The sequence below is a fragment of the Lycorma delicatula genome, chromosome 13, assembly GCF_047948215.1.
Source record: "Lycorma delicatula isolate Av1 chromosome 13, ASM4794821v1, whole genome shotgun sequence".
NCBI classification, from domain to species: Eukaryota; Metazoa; Arthropoda; class Insecta; order Hemiptera; family Fulgoridae; genus Lycorma; species Lycorma delicatula.
Window position 1 is genome coordinate 52,326,924 of NC_134467.1, and position 22,152 is coordinate 52,349,075.

General features: G+C 34.4%; 1 protein-coding gene across 1 annotated transcript in view; it reads left to right on the plus strand.

Moving 5' to 3' along the window:
* Positions 1-22,152, plus strand: part of LOC142334079 (ATP-dependent translocase ABCB1-like) — a 97,935-nt gene that overhangs the window by 30,456 nt on the left and 45,327 nt on the right. Inside the window, exons 4-8 of the mRNA XM_075381756.1 lie at positions 9,378-9,493; positions 9,941-10,070; positions 13,615-13,754; positions 17,858-18,029; positions 20,622-20,746. Of these exons, the coding sequence (XP_075237871.1) occupies positions 9,378-9,493; positions 9,941-10,070; positions 13,615-13,754; positions 17,858-18,029; positions 20,622-20,746 (683 nt within the window). The remainder of the gene's footprint in view (positions 1-9,377; positions 9,494-9,940; positions 10,071-13,614; positions 13,755-17,857; positions 18,030-20,621; positions 20,747-22,152) is intronic.

Sequence of the window (22,152 nt, forward strand, 5' to 3'; positions counted from 1 at the left end):
ATCAAAAGGTTTTCGAGATGCGAGGTGAAAACCGTTTAGAAATAATATTGAATATATATCATCTCCTTAATCCGACCGACTTAAAATATTGGAATTTTAAATAACATAATAATTAGTTCACGCTTATCCTAGCCTACTAAACGGCATTTGTATGCGTGTCTGTATGTGCGTCCAACCTAGCTTAGCACCGGAATGTACCGATCGCTAGCGGAAAATTCCGATTCGTTAAAAATTAAAAAATATGTAAACATTTTTTTAAAAATACCACTATTGAATTAAACGCACTAAAATGTAAAGAATAATTTTAGGACGGATTTTAGAATGGATTGGACAAGCTTTGATAGTGATATGTGAGCGTATGTAAGTCGTAGCTTCAAATTAAAAATTTCATATTTTAGTCGATTTTTCATAAGCGTGATGCCGCGGCACCCCGCTCTTTAGGCCATTAAAAACATTAAATTTTTAATTTGAAGTTACGACTTTCACATAATCTTACATATCGCCGTCAAAGTTTGTTCTCAAATTCATTCTCGTAGAATGGAATGTCCTAAAATTATCTTTTACATTTTAGTGCGTTTAATTTAAGAGGGGTGTTTTAAACATTTTTTTACATATTTTTTACTTATTTACTTCATAAAATAATGATTTATAACAAAAAAGTAGGCACCGGAATGTGCCGATCACGAGTGTAGAATCCGATTCGTTAATATCGATTTCTAGAGTTAAATTTCTAATTTAACCAGCTGCGGAGGCGTGCCGTCGGCACGCCCTGCGGATAGTATTTACTGAAAATCAATTTTCTACGACGTTTTACAAAAATAAAAAAATTACAAATGGCGAAAAATACCCCAACACCTTTTTTTTTCATTTTGTCCGAAATTTAGTAACGTCTATGTCCCATATGTAAATCTTTTTTGACCCGTTTTCGAAATTTATGTCGCGCCAATTCAGGTTTGATATAAACCGGATTTTTGCATTTGTATTTCGATATTAATCAAAAGGCAGTCCAATACGTATTTATGCATACGTGCATACAGTATAAATTCTGAAAATTTCTATAACGTATTTAGCGCTTATTTTCTCAGGGGTTGTGAAACGTCGACGTTCGCAAAAAACCCGACATAGAAATTCCGAATTAATCGAGTTTATAAGTTATACGGCAGCGACAGGAGCTACAGACGAGAAGATAATTACAGATTTATAATTCATCTTTAAATTACTAAGAAATAACCGATTAGTAATGTCTACATTGTATTCGGTTAGCCGACAATCGTTGCATTTGTGTTAGAGAGTTACTGAATCACGTTAAGTGTATCGGTGACGATTTACAACGCGGCCATTTCTATATACAATCATTACTCATATATTAGATTATACTCGTAGCAGTCGATGTAATCAAACGTTTAAAAATGTTACGTCTTCACAGTTCGACTAAAACCCTCGATCTTTTCATACGATCATTCTTTTGTTCGCGCGTTTAATTTTTGTATTCTAGTATTTAAAGTTAATATAATCCGATAATCGGAACGTGAGTGTAGTGCATTCCTAGATTTGTGTCTGTACGACACGAGTTATAAGCTTATTTTGACTCCGTCTGATACCGATTCGGCTGAAAATAGTGCACGATTATGGATATCCCTTCCGAAAAATAAGCGGCGAAAAAAGCCCGTAAGTGGTGCAAAAACATATCATTTAAACGCTTACAAAAACGAATTACAGAGTAATCCGACGGCGTTAATTTCGGATGTCGTTAATAAAACCGCTAACGTAAGCGGAAGTTGTGCCGCTTCAGTGTACAATGCGACTCGCGAGTATAAATCTACTAATGAATTACGGTCTTCTACAAAGCAAAATCCCGCAGGTCGATCGAAGAAAACATTGACGATTTCGATAAAAACGCGATTCGTAAAAAAGTACACGAATTTTATTTACTGAGAAACGGTTTAGCGATGTATTACCTCCTGTCAAAAATAATTCGGTTATTGTCTTAGACAACGCCCTTTGTGATTAACGTAAAAAGGAAAGAATTCCAGCCGCGTGTAGGAAAAAGAATATCCAAGTGCGACTTAGTTCAAAAGGAGCGATTTTTAAAGAGGATGAACTTAAGATCCGATTATCGAGAAGGGTTTCGCGTATTAAAAGTAATTTTAATGCGTACAAAATCGATGCGTTAGCAAGATCCAAGGGGGAATGGTAAAACCGTGCTTCGATTACCTCTATCGTGTACTCAACCCGATCGAGTTAACGCGTGGATAAATCAAAAGTTACGCAGCGTTAAAAAACACCGCTATTAAAATATCTGATGTTAAAATCTACGCTTAAAAGCCATCTATAAAACACGCCAGTAGGAATGGAAAACCCGTTCAAAACACGTAATAAATTTTGTTTTTACTATCGAACCAAATTATTGGAAATCGGATAGTATAATAAAAAACAAAATTCAGCCTCCCGGTGGTAGCACTTCGGATTTCTCGCAATCACATGACGAAAACTGAATTCAATTTATTATCGTAGAAATTTAGTCTAAGAATTAGTGAACTTTTACTGTTTATGGACGATTGACGATTTCATAACTTAAAAAACTCAAATATAATATCTTAAATTTATTTAAATTTAAAATATACGTGTAGTTTTTGCAAACTATTGTAGCAAATCAATAATAAAAATTTTAAAAAAATATCCGAAGTTATTAATGAGATAAAATTTATCTACTTTTCATTTAAAAAAAAAAATGCGTGTATGTAATTTAATAGGCGAACAAGAGAGTTATGTGGTGTCCACATCAGATTTTATTTATAGAGGTCATACAAAATTGAGGTTTAATATACGATGAAAATAGTTATTAACTAATTAAAACTCCAAAATTTTAAGTCGATCGGAAAAAGGGGTGAAGAATATTCGGCATTATTTTTAAAAGGATTTTGGCTCGCGTCTCAAAAGCCTGTCGCACAAAAAAGTTGAAAACCGACATAAATATTCCGCTGTATGAATTCTAGCATCGGCCTGATTTTCCTCCGCATCGGATCACGCAATTTTACGGTACCCAGATAGCTATACAGAGTGTCTCGGGAGATGTTAGCGAAACTTAAGGGACTGATTTAATTTAGGACATCAAAATAAACAAACAAAAAATAATTTTCAGTTTTTTCAATAAACATATTCATCTTTTTGGGACGGATTTAGATGTTTTCTTGAAATTTGGTGTATTTATACCGAAATAACATTTTTTACGAAATTAAGAAAACGGCAGCCATTAAAATCTTTTAATCGTTAATAGCTCTGTAAATATTAGTTTTATCGAATTACGTTTGATTATATTAAACGTTAAGCCTTTTATTGCGAACGAAATGGCACATCATTTGTTCAAGCTGTTTGATAAACAGCTTGTGACTAAAACCGTTAAAGGGGATCCCCAAAATTATCATACTGCAGTATTTCCAGTCTGTACCCTTACTTTCAACGGTACCGGATTCCACATTTTATTAATCTTCTTCTGATTTCATTAAACAAATTTTGTACTAAATGCGAAATTTAGTTAAAATGTTTTGTTATAAGGGAATCGTTAAATGTTTTTTATTTTATAATTGTTTATATTTTTTTGTTTTCAAGTTGTTGCTATCATCTAAAATATTATACAGGTATCGAGCAAGCGGTCGAGTGACCGAAGTTTTTTACAAAAAATGTTAATTTTTTGGGAATATAGTCTAATTTTGTCGATAAAAAAGTGTTTCGTTAAGGAGGTCAAAATATTTTACTTAGAATTTTGATTTTTTTTTCAATTATAGTTTTAACACCGCATAATTAAATCGGTCATTTAAGAAAGGGCCCGTCGAGATCGTTTCTAATTTTTCAGGAGACACATAAAACCTTAATTCATCCTTACGTTTATCGCTACTGTTACAAAGTTCTAGAGTAACATAAACATTTGGGCGTTTTAAATATTAATAACGTTAATTTTTATGTATTTATGCGAGCCCGTTCTTAAATGAACGGTCAAGCAAAAATAAAAAAGACAAATAACCTTCGATAAAGCAACACAGAAATAACAAAGGAACCGTAATCTATTATTAAAAATTATTTAGGCCTAGTAATGTTTAATTACAAACATTGAAGAAAAAAATAATTCGGCTGAAAGAATTTCGTTCGGTTTTTTCATTTTTCTGGGTCTTTGTTGGTAACAGGCCGTGCAAATGTGTCTTGTAAAAACGTCGATGATCTTCTGCAATATAAACAGCAGTTTTGACAAATCTTTTTTTTTCTCATCGATGGGAACGTTTTCGGTGAACGCACATACGTCGGGCAGGCTCACAGGTGTTGTAGCACATATTTTCAGCTCAAATGTATAACCGACAAAAATTTCCGATGTACTTTTTTGCACAAACTTGTCCTGGATGGTCGGAATAATAACCGAATTCCACGAGCATTGTACGCTGCCGCGTTATTTTCTCATTCCGTGTTTCACGAGAAAAATAGGTTTTTTTTTATAAAATGTTCGCCGCCATCGGTTATCATTTAAAATATCCTAAAGTTTTACAGCAAACCTATTTTTTTTATTTTATTTAATTTTTTTTTTTTGCTGCGTTTACAATAATCTCGACGTATTCCATTATAGAATACATCTTCGAAGAAATCTTTTCACGAGGCCAAAGTCTCAGTCGCATGCGTGGAACGAATGGCCTCTGAAGGAAGAAAGGATAATTTTTTTCAAATCTTTTGATGTCGGCTGAGGCTGTGCGTGTTGTAATCTGAGAGTGATCTTTGTTTTGTCCCGCATATCCATCTGAGAAGAGATGGAGTCGGGTCTCTGTGACAGGGACAAAATTTTTTATGTAATAAAGAATGAAGGAGCAAATTTCGTTCGCACCCTTTTCTCCTTCGTCTTCTCGGTATACGTACATAACAGATCTTCCTGTACTTAGATTATCTATTTTAAATACATAAACCCCCGTAGCGGTCGTAGATAAAATTCAGATTTTACACGAATTCTAAACGGAGCGAGATAATCGTATCGTCTTTCTTACTTGCTTCTTTACTTTCTTTCGTTTTAGTAAAATATGTTTTAACACGTCGCTTGTGCACCGTACGTTCAGCCGCAGCTACTTGTTGACGCGTTCATTCGATCCGGGGCTTTTCGTTTTTACTAGGAGTCGCTCGCATGTAACACACGTGTCTATTTGGGGCCGCCCGAAAGCAGATTCAAAGTTATTATTGAAATATTTAAAATAGTACCGGATTTCCTTGAACATTTCATACATTTTTTATCGTTCAACCTCGCATCTAAATAACCGTATTCTCGTGATGAATAACGACTGCGTTTCACAGGAAATTTAGAAATACGATCGTAATATAGTCTATATTCGTTTTTGGTATAGCTTGTTTCTCGTTAAGGATGCCTCTCATGTCTACTGGGGATCTCCCGTGCACGAACAGCGTTTTAATTCTGTTGTCGATAGCTTACCTGCAACTGTCGCCGGTACGTCTTGCCGGAATAAGTTTTCCTTTGTAATTTGAATGTTCAAGATCCGATACTTTTCACTCTTGTTTCTTTCTTTTATTTTTGCGTTTGGAATATCTAACGCGTTAAAAACACAAGCCTCCATTTCGTCGATCTTTTTAATTTTTGCCGCTTAGCTTCCGGTAATACTTGAGAGGATGATACGTACGAGTGTAAACGGTGGTCTTGTACGGTCTCGGTTCGACCGTTCCTGAGACGTGCGGTTAACTGAAACCCGACCGCCAAAGAACACCGGTATCCACGACCTAGTATTCATATCCGTATAAAAATAATTGACTTTACTAGGACTGGAACGCTTGAACTCTCGACTTCCAAATCGGCTGATTTGGGAAGACGCGTTCACCACTAGACCGACCTGGTAGGTCCCACTTCGTCAATATGTTTAACTACTATGCACCGACTTCCAAAATTCACCGCCGGATGTCAGTACGCTCATCATAGAAAGGCCTCGTTTCCTGAAGTCGAGTCGCTTCTGAAACGAATGCGATATTCAATCGGTTGTATCTTCCGTACGTACCGATGGGATCGAGCAATACAAAGACAAACGTACAAAAAAATCGCATTTTGTACAGAAGTAATCAGAAAGATAAAAATTTCAGTCGATCAAATCCTAAAATCGGAACCAAACATTTTGATTTTTTTTCGCGATTGTGCTCTAAATATTTCATAATTAAGTCATTAATATCTATGCCGTATTTTAGAATAATATTCTAAGCCGGGAAATTATGTATCCTTTTGCTAGCGTTTTGTTTAAATGTAATCTTTTTATCTATGTTCACATATTGATTTTTTTAGATAAAATTACAGTTAAAAAAATCGATTTTATTATTTTTATTATTATTATTGTCGATGTCTTGTCTTTCATTCTGAAGGTTTTGAGTTGAAATCCTGACCTATTTTCATACGTTACAAAATTCATATGTCGTAAATTTGTCGTAATCGGGTGAAATTCTATCGTTTTATGAAGAAATAAACAATTATTATATCGAATAAATTTATTTGTTTGATTTATGAATTTTATTATCAGAGATTCTAGAAAAAAAATATATTAGAAAAATTAAGACATTTTATTTTGATCGCATCGTTAAAAAAAATTCGTAAAAATATTTCATTCTTTCGGATAATTAAAGAAATGAAATGTAGCGTAAAATTTTTTATACTGTTGTTCAACAATCAACAATATCAGAATCGATTATATAATACAGTACAATTTATATAATATATATTTACATTTTATTAGTAACTAATTGCTGTTATAAACGACCTATTGTATTCATACATATCTTTCCAAGATTACTTAAAAGAATAATTTTTAAATAATTTGTGTTAATTAATTTATTGTGTGAACATTGTTTTTTTTTTTTTTTTTGACCTTTGGGTCTGCTGTACTGTACAACATTATTATATTTCTTTTCTTTTACAATCAAAAGGAAAAAACTAAAAACGATATAAATCGTTTTTATATTTAATATCCAATAAATCGGACATTGTTTACCGTTGCAGGCAAAGATTAATCGATATTTAAGGTGCTGTAAGTCGGACAATTAAAATTGCAAATCGAATCTAATATTTCTCTAAATCATTGCTCGACGATATTACCGGCAACATACGCGTGTAAAATGAAACAGATTGACCTTTTGCAAGCGCGAATCCGGATAATCATAAATATAGATATTCGGGCCGGACGTATCATTCTAACTACAGCCTGGATATCGGTTTAATAAAAAGACTGCTGAAAATATACTAATTAATTTGTCGATCGGCGTAAGATGTAATCTCCGATCGCGTTGCCTTTCTTTTTCTATTTAGCCTCCGGAACCACCGTAAGGTATTACTTCAGAGGATGATATGTATGAATGTAAATGAAGTGCGGTCGGTTGAAACCCGACACCAAAGAATACCGGTATCCACGATCTAGTCGCGTTACCGACGTCACGCGTTCTTTAGACATTTTGCAGCCTGGAACCGATTCTTCTTTACAAGGAAACTAAGTTTTCTTGGAAAAAGCTTTCCGTTCAAGGACCGTTTTGTCAGCGTTACGAACAAAGTATCCGTCATAATATTTCTACAGATCATTAAATCGTCGAATAAATTCATTTGTTGCCGGGATGTTTACCGATAATAAACTTTCTTCATGAATTTCAAGTTGTACGACCTTCGAACCCCGTTAACACTTTCATCTTGATATAAATTTCTCATCAAAATCAATGGATTTCTGTACTAGAATTGACTCACCGACGATCGCTTTTGAACAAACCCTCAGGAAGAGTCCACGTCTTTGTTGATGTTTCTACATCGTTTTTCTTTTTCGAGATGTAACAAACAATTCATATTTTTCTTAGCGTCTGAAATACGAGGTCTGTTCAGAAAATAACGGAACTTTATATTTTTTTAATTTTACAGATTATTGATCCTTGTCCCCTTCAAAGTAGTCCCCTCACCGATTTACACGCTTTTCCCAGCGGTGTTTCCGCTTCGCGAAGCGGTTCTCGATAGCTTCATACGAAATGGCCTTGAAGGTTCGGGACGAATTCGGTTTAATGTCATCGATAGTCTCAAAACGGCGTCCTTTCATCGCCGATTTTAATTTTGGAAATAACAAAAAATCACAAGAACCAGGTCTGGCGTGTAGGGTGGCTGAGGGAGGACAGTCGTTTGATTTTTGGCATAAAATTGACGAATTGACAAAGGCGAGTGTGCGGGCGCATCGTCCCGATGAGTGGCGAAAGAACCGTGATTCGTCTCGCCCGCAACACCGATCTCTTTTTGCGGATTTTTTCTCGTAACCGTTATAAAACGCCTTGATAGTACGTACGGTTCACCGCTTCACCTCGCGGCAAGAATTCCAAACGCACGATTCCATTAAAATCGAAAAAACAGAGCATCATTTTGACATCGAATCGAACCGACGCGATTTCTTGGGGCGTGGAGATATTTTGCCGTGTTCGGAAGCCAGGCGACCGCGATTGTCGTTCAGAAGGTCTACCGCACAAGCGTGCGCGGGACCTATTAAGTGGTAGGATTGACATTTAGTTAGTCGCTTTAGGATTAGCGTTTTGGCAGTTTTTAGTTGTTAGGTTTTTCTGTTTTGATTCTCTGTATTCAGTTACCGTGTTAATTTTTGGTTTACGTTTTCTTTTTGTTTTGTTTTATTTTTTAATTTAATGATTTCACGTTATTTTTTTAGGCTTTAGATCAGTTTGGTTTTTGTTTTTGATTTCTTTATATTTGTTGTGATTTAAGGTTTTACGACCCGGTTTAGTATTTTTCTGTTTTCTGTTTAGGATCTTGTGTCGATTTATTTTTTGAGTTTTATCAGGTTTGTCGAATCTTTATGTAGTTTTAATTATATATTTTAACTTTTTTATTTATTTATTGTTTTACATGGAGTCGATTCTTCCTTGCGGTTTATTAGGTTTCTTTTATTCTCGGTTTAGTTTTTAATATCGCGTTAGTGTTTTTGCGATTTATTGTTATTTGTTTCGGTTAGATTTTCATATTTATGGATTTTAATTTTTGGATTAGGGTTTAAAGCCTGTTTTGCGTGTTGAGCTCACCCTAACTCCGGGTAGGATTCTAGTGCAGCTCGATCGAACGGTCTTGCTTAACATCTACGCGCTAGGCGCGGTACACCGATGGATATGTCACTCGTCACATGGCGGGTGTCTTCCTCCCGGGGTCAAGATGGCTTCCCGACGAGTATTACATAGAACTCTCAGTACGTCTAACACTTATAGACATTTTACTTTCAGCTCCTTCAAATGTGTTTCGATTAAGATTTACTCAGAAGAAGAGTATCGTAGTATACGAAATATATTATTTATTTCAAACGATTTTTCATCTAAAATTAATTTTTTTTCAGGGTTTCAAGTTACCAGAAAATGAAATTTCAATTTTAAATAGTTCCGTAAAACATTTTGAAAACGTTATTAATGAATATAACGACAGAATACCATCCGCTACACTATCAACTACGAGGTAATTTATTAATATTTTGAAAATTTCTATTTATATTTTAGTCGTAGACATATAATTTTTCTTTACATGTGTTGTAGATATAAGGACTGTAATCGATTCCTTTCTATTGTGAAACAGCATGTTAAATTCAACGTTCCGGTCTAGTTGGAAACTGGAATAAGCGTTTAAAAAAACAAAAACAGGTTGAACGAAGAACCGCCTCTTTTTTTAAGTCGATTAAAAAATGTTAACGTCTTTCAAAAAAAAATTGTAGATTCTAAAGATGTTTGTTTTTTATTGTAATATTTCTGTTAGAAACACAGAGAATTACAGCATCGTGTGTGGTAATTAACATCAAGTGGAGTGTATCGGCCCGGTTGAACTACAGTTTAATGGAACGTATAAATACTATGAATTATATTTGAACGGATGGATAAATAATTAACGTAATTGATTATTGTTTTACAGCGAGTCATCAAGTTTAGAAGATGAAATGTCATCACCGATGACGCCGGTCCAATTTACACATTACATGGGCACCTTCTCGATGTACTATTTATGCATCGGACTCGGAGTTTTAATCACCTCATATATACAGGTACGTATATATAATTGTATTTTAATATGGATTTCTCTAATTTTATCGTAACGAGATTATTTATTGTGGTCGTTCATTCGACCGCTAAAATTCTGAAATTCTTTCTAAGTATTTTGTTCTCGCGTCTTAAACTTCAACGTACTGTTTATATCCTTTATTTTTAATTATTTGTTTCATTTTGTTTACCCGTACAGTATTGACATCCCTGGTACATCTGAAAAGGGTCCTTTTTCATTTCAATTTATAGAGTGTTTGTTTTAAAACGCAACCGATTTAAAGAAAGGTAACGCGCAATATTTATCGCGATTTCATGAAAATATTACAATTCCTCGTGCTAAACTAATACCGAGATCAAATCCTCTTTTATAACAAATGCTGAAATGTCCCCCGTTTTCATCGATGCAAGCCTTTACCCGCTTTTCCGTATTCCGTGCAAACTTTCGAAAAGTACCTCTTCCGATTTCTCGTAATTCTTGAATTTTTGTGTTACGTTACCTTCCGATTCTTCAACGGTTTGTGTATTATTTTGGAATACACAACCTTATAGATATCCCCAGAGAAAAATTTGCAGGAGAAAGATCAGGTGACCGGGCTGGCCACAAGCCGGTCGATATTTATTTTTCACCGAAGAAATTTCTCAAAAGGTCCACTGTTACTCTTGCCGTCTGACTTGTCGCCCCGTCTTGAAATAACAAATCTCTCTCGTTTAATTCTAAATCTGCAATAGACTGCGTTACAATTTCTCGGTAGACGTCTGCAGTAAGAGTGTTTTCAAAGAATCTGCGGGCGATTATTTTTCGCTTGGAAATTACACACCGCACGATTTTCTGTGAGTGTGCAGGACGTGAACGGATGATGTGAAGATTGTAGGAGCTGCAGTAGCGATATATTAATTCGGTACGGTTTTAAGTTAAGCAGCCGGGTAAATGCATTCCATTTTGTCGCGCAAGTTTTAGTAATGATTTTTTAGGCGAGTTTAAAAAGTTTACTCTAAAATCTTCCGACGTTTCGTCGTCAAGTACTGAACGTTTTCGACCGCGTCTCTGATCGCAAACAAAATCGGTCCCGCTACATTTTATCAAACGATAAACCGAAGATTTGTTTGGTACATTCTTACCCGGAAACTTCGATCGTAACACTTCTTGCCGCAAAACAAAACATTTAGTCGTTAAATAATTTTCCACAATAGAAATCCTTTCTTCCGTGTTCAAGACCGTTTCTTCTTAATAAAAAACACAGATGACCAAAAATAATTAATAGTTCACAAAAAATAAACACAGAATTACATCGGCCGATTATAAAACAATAATAGGTATAGGTGCCTCCCCCTTCATCCGAAATTATCTTATTAAATTTTCTAAAAGGTATTTTGCTCACGTTACGTTTTAAAACAAACATCCGGTTTAAGTTATTTATGAATTGAAAAATGTTGAACAATTTTATAATGTTGTTGAGGATTTGAAAAAATGCGGTACAAACTTTACAGGAGAATATGAAACAGGTCTGTGTTTTTTTTGAGGGGCGGGACACGCTTTCGCGTTATTATTGCCCGAGTCAAAAACTAACAAAAAGCCCCATCTCAGATATTAAAATATGAATAAAACAAGTTTAAAACTAAAATAATAAAGAATCGTAACCGTCAGGATAAAATGCGTAACACGAATAACGACATAAAATTTACGGTCGATTATCATTAAATCTTATCTAGTATATAGATTCTTCTTAGAAGTCGTAATATTCGGTCTAGTAAGTTCTTATCGTTTCCTAGGATGCGCCGTATGCCCCTCGGCAAATTTAAATTTGCGACATAAAGCCTCATAGCAGATGCCATCTACAAAGATGTGCTGCACAGTCAAGCGGCAGTCGCATCGCACGCACAGTGGTGCGCTCTCCGCCGTCATCAGGTACCCGTGAATAGCTCTGGTATGTCCTAATCGTAATCGGCGCAGGACCGCTTCCTCTCGGCGTGAAGAATTCCTCGGTAACATCGTATCTTTGATGTATCGGTGTTTATTATTCTCTGTAGCGGTTCGGTCATCGAAGCGTACGTTTAATGAAATTAATAAAATCGGTAATAGTAACTCGAATGGAGAAAGACGATCGGCTACGTGCATCCTTAACAGCGGAATCCGCACGTTCTCCCGTGTGTTGTGACGATTTAATTTAGAGATTATATTATGTATTTCGGTGATGATAGGACGTCTGGAATACAAATCCTCTATAGCTTGGATCGCTACAGATAAGGACGTGACGATATTTTGATGGCGTAAAGTTCAACATCGTAGACCGGGTAGATCGAACACATAGGTTCTGTCATTCTGCCTCGACCCATCTGTGTATTCTACTGCGTCTGCGTTTTCGTCTGATAAAAGACGAGAGGCGTTGTTAATTTTTTATCGTATACGGTGAGGTCGTAATTAACATTTATTATAATTTTTTACACAGGTCTGTGAAAACGGGTCTTCTGTTTTATGTAGATTACAAGTTTTCAGGTAGATAAAGTACGTTTAGAGGGCCATAAGATGAGCCGAAATTCCGAAAGACCGTCCGGATCAAAATCTATTGAAAATGTAAAAAAAGTGAGATCAGATTCTTATCGGGTCAGATTTCAACTATCGACAGCGAGAATGAAAAGTAGTAAATCGCGTTTGAATAATTTTCACAAAATTTTAAACCTAGGAATTAGGTACGCAGTAGTGTGTACGAACGAACTAATAACTAAATCTTTCATTCTCTCCGGTACATAATACAGTCGATCCTCTAAATAACCGAATCGAGAATCCCGGAAAATTAGTTAAATAGAGGTTTTCGTTAATAGAATTTACTAAAGACACAGATCGAGTGAATTAATCCTAGGAAAAATCAATACTGAACTGTACGTACGCGCTGAACAACATGGGAGTATGCGTTAAATATCCTCTAAGAATTCTATTTCTTACGTCTACGTACTGAAGGTGAAGGTCTCGTTTAGATAAACGAATAAAAGTTTCCAAAGTAATTTAGCGACGTGCGTTAGTTAATGTATTTCGCGAAATACCTTAATACCGTCTGCCTGTACCTTAACGTACAGGCAGGCGACTGCAGAACACCTGTTTAAATATTTTTTAGAATTTTATCGTTAACGAATTCGGAATTCTCGCTTTACCGGTTCGATAAAAATAATCTGTTACTCTTGACTATTGTCAAGCGTACTTTGCGTTCGTGTACAGTTACAATTTAGGTACGGAAACCAAAATAACAACTACCTTAAACTCACAGAGATGTCCAAAATACTAAATTTAATGTCGTTTCGTAAAAATTACTGTATGTTACTACACACCGTATTATACGCGATCCGTCAACATTTCATTATTAGAGGTAAATCTATATGTAGCTTTATTAAAATGTCACGGTGCAGTAAACAAATTTGCAAAATCTAGTTTTTTGTAATATCGAGGTTCGTTATACGGATGTTCGACTGTAATAAATTATATAAATACATAATTACACGAACAAGTCGTTATAAAAAAAAGAAAAAATATATTAAAATACGACTATTTTACAGGTGGTCTGTTGGGAATTGGCGGCTGAGAAACAAATTCACCGTCTTCATCAGGTATTCTTCGGACAAGTTTTAAGACAAGATATTACCTGGTACGATTTAAGGACTAAAGACGACGGCGATTTAACCACAAAATTAGCCGAGTAAGTAAAAAAATATAATAAATTAATTTTAACAGTTATCAATTCGTATACGGAGCGTCCCACGTAGAAACAAACAAACGTTCGGTATACGTTCTACCGGTTAAAATAATGAAAAACGAACACAGAAACGTAGGTTTGGAAACTCTTTTTCGAGTTACTGCTAGCGAAAGATTTCGCCCGGATTTCAGCTCTTCTAATGAAAAGAAGGTCTACTGTAATTTTTGAGACCCAAATTAAGGAGTAAAGTCTGTGGTTTTTTATGGAATTTTAGGCGAGAAATAGGATAAAATAGTTCCCAGAACTGTAACTCCAGTATTTCTTAAGATATCCGACGAAAACACAAAATTCGGTGTTGAAAAACAAGTTTTTTTTTTAGGTTTGTAGTAGAGCGGCTTTGTCAAACGACTAATAAGTCCGAAAGAGTCGGTAATAAAACTCGTAGATAATTTAATTCTGAGATTAATGTAAATATATCCCGTAAAAAGTAAACAAAACGTTTTACAAATCGGTGTTTTATCGAAGCAAAACGGACGAAAAATAGACAGGAAATCTAATAAACATTCTTTTTAAAAGTTCTTCAGAGTATCGGCATTTACGAACGAAATAGTCGGTTCCAACGAAGTAAATCGTCGTGCGGTTCGGCATAATTTTCGTAGACCAGGCACTAGTACGATTCAAAATTCATGTCGCACTTGTTTGTCAAAAACAAAGTGTGGCGCATCCTATGCAAAGAAAATCTTTATCTTTTCCGCTTGCAAAAGGATCAAAATTTGCGATCGACAGATTACCTCCGGCGGTTAAACTTCTGTCATCGGTTTCTAGACAACGCCGATAGATAAATTCAATTTTATTTACGGATAAAGCCGCTTTTAAAAGGAATGTTTAATTCTAATAATAGTCATTTACGGAGCCGCATTAAGACGATCCACATGACAATGCGGAAACTAGTTTCCACCGTAGATTTCACTTTAATGTTTGTCGTGGCATTATTATGAAAAAATTCTAAGACCGTTTGTTTTTAACGAAAACGTTACGGGAGATGCATAAGTTGGTTTTTTGAAAAATAAGTCGCCGGCTTTTTTGGAACGTGTTTACAAACTAAATCGCAAATGATTTTCCGGCTGGATGGTGCAACGGTAATATTTTCTTTAATAAAATATTTTTACAAACTATCGCATCGCCTGGGCTGCGCTGAATCGCACGATGTTCATCGCTAATTCGTCGATTTACCTTGCGTTCACAGAAAACGAACACGTTGGAAGCGATCCTTTCGTTCGTAAATACCGATACACCGAAGAATTTTTATCAGGTTCAAAAAGAATAATACGAATTTCGGTCTATTTTGCTTCGATAAAGGACAATTTTAAATTTTTTTATTTTCTTTTTATCGGCTGTATTTATATTAATTTTCTCACGATTAAAATGTCTACAAATTTTGTTCCTCGATCTTCCGCATTTATTAATCGTTTAACGAAGCTACCGTCCTACAAACCTAAATAAAACTTATTTTCGACGCCGAATTTTGTGTTTTACATCGGATATGTTAAAAGCTCCTGAAGTAACAGTTCTGGGACCTGTTTTATCCTATTTCCCAGCTCAAAATACATTAAAAAAACCACCTACTTTACTCCTTAATTTTGGTTCTCAAAAATTACAGCAGGTCTTATTTTAATTAGAAGAATTGAAATTCCCGCGAAATCTTTCGCTATTCGTAACTCGAAAACAAAGTATTTCCGTACCTATGTTTACGCGAACCTTTTTCATTATTATCAACGGTAGAAAATGTCCTGAAAGTTTCTCTATTTCTTCGTGGGACAATGAAATATGATTTTTACGATTAAAAAAAAAAAAAGTTAAAAGTTACTCCCTAATTACGCGTAACAAAGATTTTAACGATGTTGTTAGTTCCTTAGGTTTGTAATAAAATACAATTGTTAAACGACTAATAAACGCGTAAAATTTTAAACAAAACTTGTAGAAAATTTAGTTGTAAAAATATTATTGAAAATAAGTACGGTAAAAATCAAATAAACGTTTTAAAAAAATAAAATTTTACTAAAGAAGAAACAGAACAAAAATAAATGAAATGATTTATTCTGGAAATTTTTGCGATCCGTTCATTTTTTCGTTTAAAAAAGACGGTTAATAATAAACAAATACTATAAGATTTAGTTAATTAAATACTTACAAAACGTTTTACAAAAACAGCATTTCTAGAATACTATATTAATTGAAGTTGTTTAAGTTTATTGAAAACCTAAAGTTGTTTTTTTCAGAAAGAAAATTTGAATCGAATTAACTTATCATTAATCATAATCAGTCTGTTATCTGCGATTTGTGTAGTGTACGTCCACTTTTTATGACTTTAAAAATTGAGACGCCACTGAAATTTTTAAATCAAGAATACGCAATTATTGTTTTCGTTTACGGTTTTATTAATGGAAATAGCAAAACGTGAATGCGAAAGAAGATTGCCGAATAGAAGAATACCTACTCGCGATTTTACCGCTATTTTTAGAATTAAATTCTCTACAAGTTTTGTTGATACATTTTACTCATTTGCTAGTCGTTGAACAAAATTATGTGTTGCAAACCTAAAAATCTGATATGAACACCGCATGACTTCCTTGTACACCTATTAAATTACATATATACATTTTTAGAAGTAAATAAAATTTTATTTCTTATATTTATATGTTATTTTATTATTTTATTGTATTTACGAGTATATTATTAGCATTAATACAGCCACGACTGTATTTTAACCTTTGACATTTTAATATTTTAACTTATTACAATATTTTTAACTCCTTACGATTCGGTTTTGAAATAAACCGAAAGATCTTGAGTCACACTTAATTTGTTGGTAAGGTGGATTTTTAATTTTTTAATATTTTTTTAAATAATTTATTAAATATAACAGCGGTAACCGTGATTTTATTTCGATCATAATTTCTGATATTTTATCGTATTTTTAATTTTTTTATTCTTATTTTTGAATTATTATTTATTGTAGACATTTTTTTTACAGAGGTTAATGATTATTAATAAATAGATATATTTAAATCTAAAAAAAAATATATTTATATATGAAGTCGGATTCGAACCGAAGTGCGATCAAAATATTTCATTAATTAAAATTATATTTGGCTATAACTCTGGAACCGATGAAAATAAGTACCGCTTATGATATATCGTTGAAAAGATCTCGATAAGGGCTTATTACTGCGGTTAAAAAAAAGTCCAAAATCATTTTTGCGGGGGTTTTCGGCTTTTTTGGACGCTTTTGGTCCGGTCGATTGCAATCAAAAGGGCAGGTGCACAACTAGATGTTATAACCATCCTAAATCAAAAATTTCAACGACCTACGGCTAATCGTTTTTGAGTTACGCGAAATACATACGTACGTAAGTACAGACGACACCGCCAAAATTAGTAAAAATAAATATATTTCCGTTGAAATCTCAAAACCGGAATTTTTCGCGATCACAACATTTCTTTTACTTTGTACAAGGAAGTGAAAAACGGTCTTCAGACAACAGATATTTCAGTTTTACTTGGTACATCACGAAAAGTTTTTGAGATACAGTTCTGAACCTATTCTATTCAATTTTTTAGGTCAAAAACCACAGAAACCGTTAACTTCGCCCCTCAATTAACGTCCTCACAATTTCAGTACGACGTCATTTCACCGGGGGAGCTGAATTCCGGGCGAAATATTTCGCTAGCTGTTACTCGCTAACGAAGCGTTACCAGAACTACGTTTATGTGAACTTTATCCGTTATTTTGACGAGACGAATACGCGTGTGAAGTACGTCGACTTTCTCTATATGTTCCTACTCTCTGTTAGCTCGTTTCGTTTGCCTAAAATTGATTTTCCAGCTTCACCTGCTAGATGTTAATACGTTCTGATTTAATTTTCCAAAAGTCTGTTTATATTTAAGCGCATCATACATTTGTATTTCTCGTTTGCAGTAACCGCATTTTTCTCTACCGCTAAATTTCTAGATTAATGTGTATAGCGTAGATATTTGTAAGCTTTTTCTCTAGCGATATTTAGATTTCATCGATTCACACAAAAATGTATATTAACTGATTACAGTGATCTGGAACGTATACGCGAAGGTATCGGAAGTAAATTCAGTATGGTCGTCCAGTATATCTCAACATTTTTTTCTGGAATTGCAGTCGGCTTTATCGCTAACTGGCAACTAACTTCAGCCATATTATGTATAGGACCGATTCTAATCGGTACCTCTGCATACATGGCTAGGGTAAGTGTTTATAATACTTTGTTTACTCACCTAATTATTTGTATCGATAATTAATTAATAATTATTTATTTAACTAGCTATAGGGCGTGACTACGGCTCATTTCTTCCGCAGCTACACCTTAATGATAAATGGATTGTTAGGTGTCTAAAATTGATTACCTTTTGTACATTTTTTTTTTGAACGATGAAAATCGATATAAAGAAAGTTAAATTAGAAATTTAACTCTAAAAGTTGATTCTAACGAATCGAGATTTTCCGCTAGCGATCGGTACATTCCGGTGACTACTTTTAGTTACAATTCATATTTTACGAGGACAATCGATCGCATAAATAATTTTTAAAAATATTTCAAAAATGTTTTTAAAACACCGCTCTTGAATTAAACGCACTAAAAGGTAAAAAATAATTTTAGGACGGTATCTCAGAAGCCAGTTAAAAAGTTCTACCGCTGGTCTACTTAAAATATAAGATTTTTTTTTTACTCGATGAATTTTGAAATAACATTAATTCGAAAAAGCTGACAACATCCCCGCTTAGCCGCGTCCCGGGAAAGTCCTATTACTGTTGATTGTTTCTGATGCGCGGCTTACACACACAAAATATAATTTAAAATATTTATCGTTTTAATTAAATATAATAGTTTTTCGTTTATTAAATTCAACGATTCTAATTACGGTCGGCACTAACTAAACTAATGAAATTTCTCAACTTATACAGAATAAGTTTCGCTTGTACGGTCGTCAGACCGATGTAGCCGCGAGGGTTAATTCCCCAGGTACCGAGTCGAACGGGTGATCGAGTTCGGGACCCGTCCAGACCGAATTATATCTTTACTCTAAAAAATAAAAATAATATGGTCGGCGACCCTATGGAATTTCAAATTTCCCGGTTCAAGTGGACGGAGAAAAGGGAAATTCCAAGATGGCGAACTGCGACACAAGCGCTCCTTGTGGTGATAGGGGTACTATTGACGGCAGTATGCACACTTAGGCGCTAGTAGAGTATTCTTTTGGGATGGGGGTGCGATTTTTCAATTAAAAGATTTTTTGGAACGATGTTATTTTTTAATCGTTTAACAATGCGCATAACAAAAAGACGACCTTAATTAGGCTATCTCGAGATACCGAGGGTGACCTTGCTCTACAGCCTCACCCCGTTGACATTTTAAGTCGAAATTTAACGGCATAAATGCCCCGTATGTAAAAGTAATCTGACCGTTTTTGGTCAAAATCGGTCCTGATTTAGAGGCCTTCACCGAACACGTATACGTACATACGAACATCGACATCTTTGGGTTCCTTAGGTGTCAACGTCAAGATCCGGTAAAAACCGCATATGCCCAAATCGGTCCGACGTAATACTTTTTCTTCTAGGACCGAAGAAAGCGCTGAAAAGAAAATACTTTTTAATACCCTGAATCTTCTTCGTCTTTGTTTAGCGCGAACAAATTATTACGGCGTTTAATCGTTTATTTATTTTTAACTTTTTAAAATTAGTTTTATTTTTGTGATCAATTTTTCCACGTGGTTTCCCTTGATTTATCCAGGCAAATGTTGGAGAATTTCCTTTTCTTTTACCCGTGAAGTAGCACATATACCAGTTCCTTACGTCACCTATGTATATAATTATTATTTCATATAATAATCGAAATAAAAATTTAATTTATTAGGTGATTTTACAGAAAATTATAAGTACGAACTACGAACGTTACGCGTGAAGGTAAGATCGGAAGTACTTTGCACGCACGAAAGGGTCATCTGGTGGTAAAAGGTTCTTGATTATGCATTATTGTTTAATTTTATCGCGCTCCAAATCTAAAAAGAAAGAAAGAAATTTAAAAGAATACCGTATAACGGTACGGATATATAATTTATATGTGCGCATGCAGATGTTGGTGACTCTATTCAACATGATTTTGTAACAGCTGAAATACCTCAAAAAAATTATTTATTTTGACCGTGAACAAAATATATTCCTTTTACAGGTTATTTGAAAATTTTATTCCCGTATTTATACAAGTTTAGGACAAAGCAAAGAAAAGCGAATTATTAAGCTGACATCGACAAAATATTAATTTTATAGTAGAACTTAAATTTTCCCATATAATTAATTAATCGTATATTTATAACGACGGTTCTACAAAAAAAAAAGAAAAAAAAATCAACGTTCTAATTTGCTACGGTGTTTCTTAGATGAAGTGTCGATTTAAGGCTAGAATCAAAGAACAAAAAGAAAGTTTTAGTTTCGCATATGGCCATATATTGAATGTCTGATTTAATGCGAATTAAATTAAACAAATGCCACATATTTAGCTACGTGTAAATTACCAGGTTGATTACAGTCATTCTGCCTTAAAGAAACGGATTTAATATTTACTATAAGGATATCTTTTTCGAATGACCTTTAGGTGTAAATCGCTTAGCTTTATTTTTACACGGCCCGGTTTCAACCGAGGAAGGAACGCATCCTTTTTCAGGAATAATTTCCTGAAAATTATACGAGTAATAATAATTTGTTACATTTTTTTAATAATTAGAAAATTTTATTTCTGTTTGACGGTTTATTTTTGTTTTATGTTTTACGGTGGTAAGACATCATCATCCACAGCAGCCAGAGAACAAGAGAAGTATTCCTTTGCCGGTTGCATTGCAGATGAAGTATTAAATTCACTTAGAACTGTTGTCGCATTCGGAGGAGAATTTAAAGAAATAAAAAGGTAAAAAAAGAAAAGAAAAAAGGTAAAAAATAAAAGGTGCGCATACACCCACACTTTCGCGCACGCGAAAGTGTGCGTGTATGCGTGTGTTGTAATAATTAATAAAAACCGCGTATAAAGACATCAAATAACATTCGATGTAAACTCGTATTAAGTTACTGTGTATTTGTGAAAAAAAGTATATTCCACGTACCTTTTTGAAGGAAATCGCAAAAGATGTTCATTTCTCGCATAATTTACACGGTTTCTTCAAGGTTTTCTATTCCCCACATTCGTACATTGTATTCCGTTTATTTAATAAGCGTTATTTTGAACGCGTAAATTTATCATCGGGTAATACAGCGATTACAAATGAAACAGATCTTTTGATGAAACTTTTGAAAAAAAACTATTTTAAAAATCGGCACACGTTAACGGTTTCCCAGGAAATCTTTTAAAGTTTGTCGTATGACAGATATCAACACGGTATACGATTAATTAAAGTCGTAAACAAGCGGTTGAAGTTTTATCTTTTGAAAAAATTTAAGTCTTCTCTTCAACATGTAAACCGCGGAGCGCCGCAGAGAAGTGTTCTCGGTCCGTTGCTTTTTTTTATTGTTTATTAATGACCCGCCTAAAATTCGTGAGCCGTTCATTGTAATCCTTTTCGCGGACGATTAAACCGAATCTATTTCCGAAGATGATTTTAAAAAAATTGAAAATCGTACGACAGGACCTCAAAAAATTATTCACGGATTGTATGTAACCGTCTACTTTAAATGCGGATAAAACCGTTACATTTTAATTCTCAGGTAGATATAACATTGCCCATCAGGCGGGCGATGTCCTAAAAGTTTATCCCTATCTTCGCGGATTATACTGTATAACCCATCTTCACATTACAGACTGACTATTCATTTGTGCGTAGCAGAAAGCACAGCTGTCAGGCACTCGGCGTCCAGGTCTTTCGTACGCACGCGCGGTTATTTGAATTTCCGTTTTTTGCAAAAACAAATTTTCTATGAAAATAGATTTGTTTATGGAATTTTTTGTTATCACAACGCATCGACGTCGACGACAAACACGTGTGCACAATTTTAGCCTTCTATCGTCCGGAAGTAGGTTAAATATCGCTGACAAAATTTTGACCGTCTCGCCGTGAAACAAAGTCCACAGAATACGAAAAATAAAAGCGTATAAAAATAACGGGTGATTCAAAGAGAACTTCACAACTTTAAAAGCAAGGGATTTATATCGCATTACAAATTGAAGCGAATGTCGCGGGACAAACTCGATTGTTTTGCTACGAAATGAGAGGTCAACCGAATCTGTAAGTTATCTCGATAAATCTTTATACGCTTTTAAAGTTGCCAAGTCCTTTTTTAATCACCCGGTATACCAAATACGTAAACGTTTGCAAATGTAAA